The sequence below is a fragment of the Acanthaster planci genome, linkage group LG01 (assembly GCF_054643075.1).
Source record: "Acanthaster planci isolate LZ-2023a linkage group LG01, COTS_SCS, whole genome shotgun sequence".
In the NCBI taxonomy this organism is placed as follows: domain Eukaryota; kingdom Metazoa; phylum Echinodermata; class Asteroidea; order Valvatida; family Acanthasteridae; genus Acanthaster; species Acanthaster planci.
The window spans coordinates 24,373,985-24,388,038 of NC_141777.1; the positions used below are offsets into that span (position 1 = coordinate 24,373,985).

Sequence of the window (14,054 nt, forward strand, 5' to 3'; positions counted from 1 at the left end):
GTATAGTTGGTCTTTTCCAAAATTACACCTTTTCTCTTCATCTTGTGGATACCTGTATGTTTACATTTGCTCGTACTTCTCTACACACTATTGTCTTGTGAATCTGAACATTTTTAACTGTAGCTATCATACAGCGTTGCTTATGTTCTAGCCAATTAACAATTATTGACTGGTGTGATGACACCTTAGGGATTCATAGCACCCAAGGTGTCGCGTCTGTTCTGTCTTTTGTTCTGTCTTGTTTCTATTCGTCTGTTTTTAATCTTTGCAGGACGAGCAGACAGTACGATGCAGACGGCCTGGTGAGAGGTGCCAGTACAATTGAGAAGCGCTTTGCCTACAACCTGCTGGAAAAACTGCTCCATTACGTGGACAAGGCACATACCAACCTCAAACCAATGATGAGAGATGGTAGGTCGGAACTTCAGCATGTGGCACTGATATTGAATGGAGTTTACTGTGTCAGGTGTAACTGGCACGTATGAGCATTAGCAAGCTCAGTGATAGAATTTCATCTGCTCCAGTGAGCAGGGTGTGGTTGACTCTGTTACATTATTTGTTTTTTGCATCCCTGGTGTGGACACTGAGCCGTAACTGTGCCAAATTTGTGGCACTTATGTTGCAAAATGATGTAATGGATGACCTTGGTGATTTGGCAGGCAAAGGGACTTCTTGAGTTGAATGAGCAAATTGGCTGCAAAATCACATTGAATTTTTGTCTCAAAGTTTACTGAATTGAATGAAAAATATTAGTGAAGTGTTTTCAATGTTATTCACTTTCCAGCACCACACAAGAGGAAAGAGGAAGAGAAGAGCTACAAATTCTTCACTAAAGTAAGACAATTTTAGTCGTGTTTAGACTAATTGCTGTGTGTTAAACGGCCTTGAATAGAATTGTGAAAGAAAGTTTCCAGCCCAAGTCCATGGTGACTTGGAGGTGATTTGAAGTCTGTATGGTGGGGGAAGCAATATGGAATAGCTGCCCTGCAACATGGAGTCCACTGTTTTGTTCTGTTTTTTTCCCTGAGCCTTGCTAATTTATAAGAGATACTTCCCACATTATGCTGTCATAGGCTACTTATTACATCATGAGTTGCCAATGACTTCAATTCAGAATGTTTTTTACAACTGCTAGAGTACACCCAAAATTTTGGTAGTGTGCACATGAAGCCAGAGTTAAATTTTCTGTCTGGCAAAATGGGTCCCTTGTTTCTTGGATATGAGATTATATTAATTACTTTTGGTGGTGTTGAAAGGAATAAGACACTCCCTCACATTTGGACACTGTCCCCCTTAGACATCCATCTTTACCTGCATTCCCCACAGGTGGTGCTCCCCCTAATTGAGAAGTACTTCCTGGCCCACTCCACTTACTTTGTTTCGGCACCTAACTCACCTCAGAGCAGTCGTTATGGCTCAGCATCCTACAGAGAGAAGGAAATGGTCACCAGGTGGGTCTTGTTTTTTTAAAGGCTGTCTGCACAGAAATGCGCTTAGTGTCCACATTTGGCATGTTAAATTGCCTCAGGAACTGCTAATACAACTGTAGATTATCCAAATAAATTTTCAAATAAATGGTATTTTATTTTGAAAGTTTTCGAGTGGTCTTGTTCGTTTTCTCAAGGAAACCTTAGCTTTGCCTTTTAAAATCCAAAGAAAAAAAGAAGTAATTAAGTTTATAACATGCCATTGTAGTGTTTCTTTAAGTTGGAATGCTTCCGAATGCAGCCTGCTGTCTGAAAATAATTCATGTGTCGAAGTTCATCAGTAGAGACGGCCGAGAAGTGGAAAGATAAAACTTGAAACTTGCATTTTTGGAAATTGCTGCACTGCTTTGCTTCATCAGTTGGCTTGATATCACGTTAATACACCTAGTCGGAGAATCTAAGATTTTATGATAAAACATTAAAGGCTTTCAAGTAGAATTTGTGGTAAAGCTGAAGATGACCGTGCAAAATGAAAAAAAATGGTGTTGTCTGAGAAAATAGATATGCAGATGTAGCAACATTGGTCCCACAGTATGTGGACACGTGAAAAAAGCACACTTGCACCGTCCATCACCAGCTTTTCCTTAACATGCATGGGAAGTCTACATGAAACCATCTACAGTGTTTTCAGTTGTTTGATGTCGGATTATGGAATTTCCTGGGGCATTTTACCCAGATAGTGTTATCCATCTGTCTGCATCAGTAACCTTCTGGTCATTAGCATACCTGTACATGAATGTTGTTACCTCTACTGTTGCATGGTGCTATAGCAGAATTGTTTGACAGTGAAATCCAATATTTAGATATCTTGGTTACATGACTCGTAAAGCATCACTGCCTCTTGATTCATTCCATAGTTGTTTCTTTGAAAAGAGGACTAGTGACAGTTTGCAAATGACAAAAGTTAAAATGCGTTTACTTTGCTGACATGCATTTAGCATGTAAGAAATAGTCTCACTATCAAAACAAAAGTTTGCATCTCTGAAAAGAGTGCTCCTGTGTAGATGGTCTTGTAACATTTAGTAGTTACTTGAAAAATTGCTGGTTGTACACTTGTGATTGGTCCATGTATTTTTACACATTGCTTGTCACTGATGTGATATCTTCACAAGACCAACACTAAACTGGAGTCTCAGGACTTTGTAGTGTTTGAGAGAAAACAAATCCATCAGTGTAAAAGCAAACTTGACAATCTGCTGTCTTACACTAAAACCCACGTCATATCTCGGTTTAAGGATTGAGAAGAATACTTGAGATATTGAACGGAAGTTGGAAGACCTTTACTTTGCATCTCACACAGTGAGAACTACTCAGTGAGCTCTGCTGTTTGAAGTGCAGGATTTGGTTAATTCCCGATCAAGGGGAGAGGCCATCTTAAAGAGAAGCAGTGCATGCTGGGATTAGTTTCCAAATGCAAGGGCCAATGATGGTGTCCCACATGGCTGTCTGTCTGCATAATGCATATTATTTCAGATGCACACAAGATGTACACTACAAAATAGTGCATTTATAAGCAGAAGATAAAGGCATATAAGCGATTGCATTCATCCTCAGGAACTACTCACTGTATAGAGAATGCTATCCCATGATGGCGAGTAGGGCTAGCAGGGAAGCTCTGCTCTCTGCTGTGTTGATTTATATACATGCATGCACCTTGTGTGCCATGCGATGGCTGAAAGCTTACCAAGCTGGCTTGTGTACAGAATTGTAAGAATAAGGGGTCTCTGGTTGATATGAGTATGTAACCTTGCAATACCTCGTAATTGACCTTTCACCCCACTTCCTGCTACTCAACTCCCGACCCCCCCCCCAACAATCCATACCCACCAAATCACAACCCAAAGTGGCCAACCCGCCAAGACAGGTGCTTCCCCCGTGGAAACGATCATGGTGGCAAGGTGAGAGGCTGAAAACTCTGCATGAGGGGAAAAAAAGACCCAAACCTTGTTTCTTTTTTCTGATAATGCATCCTCCTGATTGCATGAAAAGCCGCATTGCCAATTTCTTTTTTTCTGAAAGTGGTGTATCCCTTCAATAGTTTGAAATCCCTTCTTATAGGAGTAAAATTTGGAGTACCTGTAATGAAAAAAATCTCTGTTTGCTTTGGTTTTTTTTTTGTTTTTGGAAGTGCCTCATCGCTGTGTGTTTTGTTTTATGTGTCTTTTTGATTTACATTATATTCATTGTTTCATAAAGTGTCTAAAATTATTATAAATGAGCTAGAAGCTTTCTTTTTTTAGAAACTTATCTTATTTCAAATAACTCTTATGCTCCAGAATGTATAGTGTTTTTATTGCATAAACAGAAGACAGTAACGGTCATTATCCTGTATTGTAACTGAAATGCATGTGATATGAATGTAAAAAAATTGGACTGAATTGAAGAAGATCCCAGCAACTTCTGAGCTTGACTCTAGCTAGGGCTTGAAGATATTTATATTTATAAGCATTTTGTTCGTAATAAGCACAGATCACTGCACATTCTTTACCATCTAAAGATGCACAAATTGTTGTTACAGATTTTAGAAATTTATTTTTTTATCCCATTCATGCTCCTGCAGCTGCTCTTTGTTGCTTTTCTTCTTAATCGTGTCTCAAAATCAGCTTCATTCTTTATACAGAAAGTATGTAAAATTTCCTTCATAGACCAGGAAGCAAACTTACCAGAAAAATATAAGTCTCTGTGGTCACCGTATTTAGTGAATCGTCAGATGAAGTCTTGTGTACTCAGTTTTCTTACTGTGAAATAGTTTGCAGTCTGTCATTTAATTTGTGTTGTGGGTGTGAGTTCTAGTGTGTAACTTTTCCAGTGAAATAACCCGATGATTTTGGCTGTTGTGGTATGTGAACTATTCCTGAGTAGAGTCAGACATCCATCTGCCCTTATATTCACTTTTTTCTATACAGTATACGATGTTACCTTGAAGAATTGTTTTGAAGTAGATTCAAGATTGCAGACTCATTCCCTGACAGGCATTTAGTATGTTGGGGCCACGTGAACAAAATTATTGTACATGTTTTCCTTTTTCTCTGATTTTAAACATTTTTAACCCTCCTATGCTGAAGTCACTCTTTGGGTCACTTGGTGAACACCTCAAAGAAGCACAGCTGTGTTGTGTTGTGCACTGCACCAACTGTCCCTCACAGGAATATCTGATCACACTTTTTTTGCTGCCCAATATCTGTGCTTCACTGTTTCATATGCATAATTGTGCAGTAAACCAAATGCAGTGAAGAGGACTGCATAAAAGACCTTGGGTCATTTTGTGCTGGCAACCCACTGTGTACACACTGAGCCTGTGCACGTTTGGGTTCCATATAGAAAACACATGCAAGAGAGTGACTGTGGGCACTTGTGCATATTTGTGCTGTAAAACCAAAGGAGGGTTAATGCAGTGAATTCACCTACAGTGAGAAAAAAGTGTATTGTCTGTCAAAGATGTAAAAAAAAAAACAGCTCAAGAGGAAAAAAACAAGTGTGTCCTTAATTCAGATTTTTCTCATGGGTTATTTTATCCATGGGCTAAATTGGCTTGTAGCAACTTACAGCATAACATTAATATTTCAACTTTTTTCTGAGCTTGGAAAAATATGAAGAAAGAGTCTTAAAACCTTACGTAAAAAGCTAGTCGTTGAATTCATATTTGATAGTATTTACAGGTTGGCCTTTTGGGGGTTCGAAAATTGATTAAAGATAATTTCAGTCTTGTAATAAATAAGTTAGAAAATTTGCATAATTTTTATTGGCATTATTATTTATTTCTAAACCTTTTTTATGCCATTGATCAGTGCCCTTTTCATTATTTTCAATTGTTTTTTCCAATTTTTTTTTATGAGTGATCTTGAATCTGTAAAATTTCCATGTTGACTGTAATAAGTGGTCATAAAGCTGTAAGTTTCCACAAAGTTTCATTACTTAAAATACGGGTATCTTGTTATTTTGAATAATCTGTTTAATTTTTCTCATTTGTTAAGTAATACTTTAGAACTTTCCTCCATCGAATTTGTAAATTAGCATACAACTCATGATTTAGAGCATAACAAAAAGTAACCATTGTTACGTTTTTCTCTGTGCAGTCTGTTCTGCAAACTGTCACATTTGGTGAGACAGAAGATCAACATGTTTGGTGAGTTGTGAGAAAGTTTCCTGACCCTCTGCACATTTTGTTGGGCCAAGTTTCATGGCTTTATCATGGCTACCTTGAGAGGAAACTAAACTTCAAAACTACTTTCAATTGGAATATTGTTTAACCCCTTTGCTGTGGAGGACTTCTACTTCCACCACACCGTTCTGTGAGGATTAGTGCATACCACACATACAGTCTATTCACCATGCAGCTGCTGGTTCAATGGGGCCTGCTGCTGGACAAAGCCCCCCATTCAGGGCATACCACAGCCCAGCAGTTGCAGTCAAAATAATCCCGCAGTGAAGGGGTTATGGAAAACTTCGTGACATACACACAAACCAGAAAACAATGTACATGTAGACATAAATATGAAGTTCTGATTGGTAAACACTGAAGTTTTATTTGCACTGATTTTTTATTGGCTCGCAGTGGTCATTTTACAAATTATTCCTTGCCAGGGCTGTATTCTAAAAGGTCTTTTTCTGAGAATTTCTTTCCTGCGTAAATGTGTTGTCAAGAATTTACGAAAGATCAAAGGCCTTATGACAGCCGAGGGAAAAATGATTGCATTTTCTTTTTCGTTTAGGTCGGGATCTAGAGTGCATCATCAGATGTCTAAGGGTTGTGGCCCAGTCTATGGATGCAAGGTAAAAGCTTCCCTAGTGATGGGCATTTGATTTTGAAGCAACGTGTGATGTGCTGAAAAGTAGCTCCTGATCCAGTGGGAAAAAAACTGTTTCTAATCTTAAAGCTTTCTGCATCTCTGGTTGTTTCTGTAATGGACCAAGCATGGTGGGTCATGGCCCAGCAAACTCAGTCCAAATGGGTCGAGTGGTGGCCTCAACAGACAACCCAAACAAACCAGAAAATTTTATAACTAACACAGGACATGGACAAATAAATGCCAAATCCGAAAATGATACTCGAGAAAAGAGACAGATTTAGGGGGCATCTCCAACATTTGTTTTATGCAAAATACATAGAAATCAGATAAAGTGATGCAAAAATAATGTGAAGCAAATGAGGGGTTAAACAATAAGGTCAGCTGACAGAGTGACTTGGCCTGGTGGGGGGGTATGAGGCTAGAGAACACACACTGATGAACAAAAAAGCCTATTGTAACGCCTACAGCGCAAAGCAGAAATGAAAATGACCTGCCCCCTCAAATGCGCACAGTGGCCTATATATCCTGCCAAATGTATTCAAATAGAAAAGAATGTAATAAATATTGGGCATAAATGTGTGGTGTAGTGTGGCATGGGGAAGCATTTTTTTTGCTATTCTATGGCTTTTCATTTGTGTATTTCTTCCCGTTCTCGGCCCGTCTCTGTATAATCGGACACGCAGCTCAGTGATGAAGCACAGCTCTGACGTGGTCAAGAAAGGTCTTGTCAGCTTCTTCCAGCACGCAGCCGACGACTTCGCCGCCACTGTCCAGAACGTGAAGAACGGCCGCTTCAGTCACATCAAGACCACCCCGGTGGTCAAGGGCAGCAGGGTGGTCAACTACGTGCCAGGCGTTCTCATTCCGGTGCTGACCAGTCTCTTTAGCCACCTTGGTCGGCACCAGTTTGGCCAAGACATACTCTGTGAGTAGATGAGAGGCTGATTTACTGGTCTAAAGCCAAGTTCATGAAGCAGCTCAGCTCGGGAACCTGCTTAGCACCACAAAATCTATGCTGAACAGAAACAGGTTACCATCCAAAAGTTTATGCAGTGGATATTGCTTTTGACTGGTTCCCAATGATGTTTGCATAGCACTTAAATTTGCTGAGTAGTAGTAGCTTTTATCGAATACCAGTGTCACCACACATCAACAGGCTGCCATGTGATGGGACTGGCATGTACATGCATTACTCCTTGTGGGTGTTCCTCAACATGGCTGCTGTGATGCCGTATTCAGTACCGGACCATTTCTGCCAAGCACCTGTACAAAATTTGGCCCTGGTAACCACACATTGAAGACATGATGCCTCTCTCTTGTGGTAACAATGTTGGTACAAGGAAAACTGAATCCATGCATACATCCTTGGCATAATACGACCTGCACATACATGTAAGTGTATTACCACTTCTGTAAATGCGTAATGTGTGGTTACCACTTAGTTCGTAATGAAATGTACAAAGTTTCTGATAAAAATGGCTTCATTCAAATAAGAAGCATCACAGTTTGACAATGAACAAATCTTTTGTGTTTTGGTGAAACAGTGGACCAGGTCCAGGTGGCTTGTTACAAACTCCTCAGCAGTCTGTACTCACTGGGTGCAGATAAATCCATCTATGTCAACAGGTGAGTCAGTTGAGGGCACCAACTTAACCAAGATGTAGTTAGAATGAGGTTTAGTAAGTAGGGGACCAGCACCAAACTTCCCAAAACTATATGTAGTGGCATCCTGTCACTTTCGCCGCATTTTATTGCCTAAGTTGTACAATATGTAATGGCACATTCACAAAAGGTACAATACACGTGTTAGTTCACAAATTAAATAACGCAGAAGTTTGGCCAAACAAATTGAAAATGAACAATGTTGTAAACTAATCATGTTCGTTTTGGACTTGTAATCGCTCACTTATCAGAGTTTATATGTAAAATTCTCAACATTGTTCGGCTGTAATGAAGAACATTTTTGGATTCTGGGAAAACTTCCCGATTTTTTACCTTGTGCCAACAAAGAAAGAAAAAATGTTCGAAATGGTGAACATAGCTAACAGGTGACTGCTGAAGTATTGAAAAAGAACAGAGGTCGCTAAAGGTGTTATTGCCCTCATTAGAGATGCTCAATTAAACAGTTGCAAAACTAAGTAATTTTCATGAACGTACATGTACATTGTGAAGCTGCATAAGAATTACACATGCTGTGAGGTTACGCCAAGTTTTGTAAAATCAGCTGCTGGATTGGATGCATAGAAAGAGGAAGACAGTGAAGCCATGTCTGAGAAGTTACAGTTGGGGCTGGAAATAACCAGTCTGCTTATGGAAGGCGCTCACTGGTGGCTGCAGCCACTTACCAAATACATGTGTGCTACTCTTAGCCACAGCCAGTCGATTCAGACACGGCAAAACAACTCCCAGCTGATGTTGGATTTATTAAGATTTAGGGTATTGAAAGGTCACAAATGTTCAGCATTGTTCCAATTTGTAAAGAGCGTTTGTTATTCCGTATCTTGTTCATGAAACAAAAAGATCTACCTTTCAATTCTTGTTTATAACTGGTGCTCAAAAAAGTCAGAGAACTTAATAGGGTAATCCTGTCCTCTCATCAGTTGTTCTTGTTGATATATGTATGTTTTTTTGGTGTCGTGTGTTTTGTACAAAGTTTTTGAAGTTTTCAAATTTACATTCACTTCAGGGAAAATCGGCATATCTGGAAATTCCATTTCTTGAAGCAGTTTTTCACAGTGTCTCTATAAACTTATCTGTTTTTGTTCACTATTGAGCACATTTCAAATAAATTCATTACTAATGTGAATATCTCATTCATTTGTATTGTTTATTGCCCTCTTGCACTGAATTGGAACATGGCATGATACGATGTTTATCTCTCTTGCTTGACATCTCATGATAACTATGGTAACCACATCTCTGCTTTTCAGCATGATGGTGAAAGAGGACATCGACAGGTAATTGGAGGAGAGACACTTCAAACCAACCAACCCACACTCACTGCATGTCCATGTGAAGTGTGCTTGCTTTATAACACTTTCCATAACGTCACCTGCAATATTGAACACAGCACCATCTGTCCATTAGCTTGCTTCAGTTCTTTGGGGAGGGGCCAGCTTACTCATAAAAAATAAACATATGTAATGAACCTCAAATATGAAAAGATTTTAAATGATTATTTCTCCATTTCTATTTACAGTCAAACAGCTATTTCCCAGTTTTGTCAGAAATTTCTCAACTTCCCAAAATTGTCAGAAGAGAAGTTACTATATGTTCCCCTAACTTTTTTTTCAGAAATTTCTTTTTAAAAAGTTGAATTTTAGAGAATTGGATTGTCCAAAGTCAATTAGTTGGAAATCACTCAGCCAGGCTCTGTGCTCTGTTACCCATTGCCAGTCACTGGCAACCTCATCTCTGAAAAGCCATCGCATATTACATATTTCAATACATCTATTTCGTAATATATCTCACAAATGAAGCTTTAGAGTAATAGTTGGTATGGAAAATCATTTTCCAGTGCTCTGCAGGTTTGCATGCTAAACTGCCACATTTTAGTTGCCCTCATCTTCTAGAATAAATTGATGTGCATATTGTACTGTGCACATTTTTTTGATAACCTCCTTTTTGTCAAATGATGCTGGTCCTTGGCTACGGGATTTATCTGGAATTCAATTTTCCGGTCTACTTTTCATTTCTCTGGCTGTATTTTAGCCTTTTATACTTCTCCAGTTCCACGGTAGCACATCCTGGTGCTTGGGATAAACTCCCCAGGTCCCAATATTATGAAGCTGTCTGCCTGGAAATGTCAAATTTATTTACTCAGCAAAACCAAACTGGAAAACTAGCAAAGATGAGCCACACCACATTTTGGCTGGAACCCTTTTCCCACCAAAATATTAATGCCCCTGGCAAATTCATGAGCTTGGCAGCTCCAAAATTGTTACCGTTGCCTGCCCCCCCACCACATTACAACTGATTAACCGCAAACATACAGGAAACAATTCCAAAGTCATCTTTTTTGACTCTTCATTCCATTAAATATAGGTGGCATTGCCCTTTTCAGCAACCTTATTTGGCAATTCTAATTCAACAGCCTGTCGAAGGCACTAGGAGTTTTCTTGCACTGAACCCCCTCCCAAGACTGTCATGAATGGGATGTGTTTACCTTTGAAATTGTTGTGAATGGGATATGTCTTTTTTGTGCCTCATGTTTAGCCTTGCTCACTGGATTGACTGGCATGTAAAGATAAAAATATTCCCCTAAAACCCAAATGCCTTCACTTAAATATGCTCAAATGAGACATTTACAAATCCACTGAATGTTTAGGGCCCCAGTTTCAGAATTGGATTGGGAAAAATAATGGAATTTAATATTTATTATTTTAACAAACTAATTGGTACTTAATGCAAATCCTGTAAGTGCTAACATTTTATTCACAGCTTTGCGGTACAAAATTCAAGTGGGAGGCAGGGGGTTGCTTTGCTAACCATGTGCAAATCATTGCCTGTTTTAAAGGAGCACTCCGGTTGCAATATCATTTGTGGAATTTTCCACAGTTGCCAGCGCGGCAATCTCAAGTAATGTCTGCCAAATTGTTTTAAAGAAGCATGTTAGAAGATTTGTCTTTTCCTAATCAACCCAACAAAAAGATGAAAGCAAGTGGATAAATTGAAGTCATTATGCTGTTGATATCTCATGATTGTGTGTTTTTGCTTTACCCTCCAAATTCTTGGGCACTCTCAGTTGTAACTAAGCCCACTGGTTTGTGGCACCACAGTGATGCAGAGTCTACTCATTCAACCAGAGTGCTCCTTTAAAACTTGCCACAAAGCTTTATTCCCCCCAGAACTGATGGCTGCAAGGCGTGATAGTGTTTAAACCCTAAAAGAGCTGGGGAGTGGGTGGTTAGGTACCATCTTACGGGAAAGGGGTAATCTTTCATACATGATCTTTTTGAACTCCATATAAAGACATTGATTACGAATATTGTCGAAGTCACTTATAATTCAATGTTTTATGCATGTTGGCCCACTTGCAATAAGTGTATTAGTTTATAAAGTTATTAATTTTGGCTGCCCTGTCTTGGAAAACTAGACATTTTTCAAGAACGGCATGTCCGATTTTCATTGGTGTCAAAATGATTGGAAAACATCACTGGAAAACTCCTGAATGCTCAGCACAAAAATCAGCATTGTGACGATACATATATCAGATAAAATATAGAGGGGGCATATTCCCTGTCTGGCTCTTTTAGGGTTTAGTGTGTATTTTATGCATTCATCTTCATAACTGCAGGTGTATAAAGATTTTTATTGCTAGCAGTGTGGAACTATGTACTGTTTAAGATTGCGATTTAAAATGTGTTGGTTGCATCCTGAACATGCTGAATGGCCATTTGAAAGCTTAGCCATACAGCACAGATACATGTAAATTGAAAGTTTTGCCTGTCCAACAGTTGGCTTCGAGTCTTTTTCCATGAGAAGTGTTTAACAGGGTTCCCGTGGTCGTGAAAATCCTTGAAAAAAAAAAGAGTTGTCTTAGAGAGTCATGGAAAATTAAGAAACAGTAGTCACAGAAAAGTCATGGATATTAAGATCATGCAAGGGTTACATTGGTTAGGCCACTTGTTGATGTGATAACAGAATGAAAAGTTACAGGCTACATTGTTGTTGGTCTGTAGTTAGTGGATGTGGTAGTCTTCTTGTTTGTAATACCAAACATTTTTCTCTGCAAAATTGTGTTAAGTGACATAGAGATTGTTACATTCTAATCCTGGAAACTCGTGGAAAAGTCTTGGAATTTGGACTTTCAGATTTTTGTGGGAACCCTGGTTTAAGCACTCTTTTGCATGGTAAAGGTTGCAGTGAGTTTTCTGAAATTTTAAAAGAAGCCTTGAACATCAAGCTTACAGTGTAACACTATGTGCTTGTTATGGCCATGAAAAGCTAAGTACATGTAGGAAGCAATGTAAGTGTGCTACATTGCTGTTGGCACTGCTGTGGCTGCATCGGCAATACACCTTGAGCATCAAATACCAAGCAAATTAAAAAAAAAAAAAACACACTTGTTGTGCCAGTTTGCAAGAAATGTAAAAAGTCACCAACATTTGCAATATGCAATTCAGACAAATCCAGCGATGCTTCACTGGTCCCTTCAGATGGTGGAAAGCATTGTGTCCAGCTTTGTATAGAGTGACTGCTATTTAACTGTGGCTTTGCACAATAGTTATCACATTGCTTTCCGCCATTGGCAGGGGCCACAGAAAATAACCAGCGATGGCGTTACCGTGATTGCCAGATTTGTCTGTACTAGCAGCAAGCTTGAAGTGTGTAAGTAGATTGAATGCTGGCACTTCTATTGATGGTTTCCTTGGGAATCTGTTTTTCTGGTACCAGGCATCGGCCAGCAATCGGGGAGCTGCTGGCAGCATTTGCTGGGGCTTTCCCGGTGGCTTTCCTGGAGCCTCACCTCAACAAGCACAACGGGAGCTCGCTGTTGGGTCAGCTGGAACTCAAGGGAGCAAATTACGAAGGAGCAGGTATTCTGGACTGTTTATGTCTTTGGAATTTAAAAAAAGTGAAAGTGAGCATTTCCAAGATAGCTGAAAGATTTGGTACATATTGAAAGAGTTTAAAGAAAAACTTCAGTAAACTGCTTAGTGAAGTACACATTTCCATCCAATAAACACGGTAGCTGCTCTGTACAAAATGCACTTCAGAAACTTACATCAGTAGCACATGTATTATACAAAAGCTCACTTTTTCTCTTATGAATAGAGGAACTGTTGAGACTGACCTCAGGTATTCCTACGTTGGAGGCAGTCATGAAGGAGCTTGATCAGATGGCCACAACGGGTGCCACATACAACGATGCACCCCACGTCATTGAGGTCATTCTACCCATGCTGTGCAGGTATTGGAATAAACTCCCTTTGTGCAGGGAGATATTCATGCACCTTTCCAAGTAGTTTGCTGTAATTTACAGCATTTGGTCTGTGATCATGCTGATTTTAATTTTGCACACCGAGACCATTTTGGTTTGGAATCTGTAAGTGCAACAATAACCTTCAACTACCCAGTTGGGTATTTCATCGAGTCAATGCCATTCAAGGACAAGACTTGACCTGTGGCTGTACTGATAGGGCATATACCTTGCACTCGTGTATTGCTGAGTGACCTTGGATGTGCTCCATTTTGGGCATGCCCCATTGGAATACCACACTGGCGCATTCTAGTCTCCTCATAAAAGAACACTCCACAAAAGCCTAATTAAAGAAAGTGTTTACTTTAGTTTTATGGTTATTTTTGCCAGTCCATCTATTATGCTGAGAAAGTGGCGCGGTAGGAATTAAGCTTTAGAAACTTGGCATCGTGGTCTGACTTTCGATCACAGGTTGAAACCTGAAAATGGGGTAAGAGGTCTACAAGAAGAGTGTCCAGGTTTTGGAAAAAGGACTTTCCTTAGATACCTGTATCATCAGACTATGTCTTTAATGCGCACATTCGCACTCATTCAAAGTACATTTTGGTTCAAGTAACTGTGGTGCTGGAGATCACTAGTTTTTATACAATAAGTGGAATTTACAGTATGTGAAAATATAACCACTGCACTAAAGAGCAGGGATAGTCATTGTTTGCCAGTCTGACATACATGTATGAAGTGTAGACCCATGAACCAATCATGTCCAAATAGTGCAGGTTATGCGAAACCTGTGCTGACTAAGCCAGGTCTGCATAAGGTTACCCATTTCTGAAAAACTTTTTTGGAGGCATTTTT

General features: G+C 39.5%; 1 protein-coding gene across 15 annotated transcripts in view; it reads left to right on the forward strand.

Annotated features, from left to right (window-relative positions):
• Positions 1-14,054, forward strand: part of LOC147800585 (ryanodine receptor 2-like) — a 191,447-nt gene that overhangs the window by 121,774 nt on the left and 55,619 nt on the right. For 12 of the 15 annotated variants that reach the window (XM_087144452.1, XM_087144448.1, XM_087144495.1 and 9 more), the window contains 11 exons: positions 272-411; positions 785-834; positions 1,327-1,451; positions 3,332-3,385; positions 5,564-5,613; positions 6,200-6,260; positions 6,961-7,202; positions 7,822-7,903; positions 9,208-9,234; positions 12,674-12,816; positions 13,055-13,190. In XM_087144452.1, coding sequence (XP_087000578.1) covers positions 272-411; positions 785-834; positions 1,327-1,451; positions 3,332-3,385; positions 5,564-5,613; positions 6,200-6,260; positions 6,961-7,202; positions 7,822-7,903; positions 9,208-9,234; positions 12,674-12,816; positions 13,055-13,190 — 1,110 coding nt within the window. The remainder of the gene's footprint in view (positions 1-271; positions 412-784; positions 835-1,326; positions 1,452-3,331; positions 3,386-5,563; positions 5,614-6,199; positions 6,261-6,960; positions 7,203-7,821; positions 7,904-9,207; positions 9,235-12,673; positions 12,817-13,054; positions 13,191-14,054) is intronic. The other 3 variants (XM_087144480.1, XM_087144488.1, XM_087144491.1) reach the window with 3 other exon arrangements.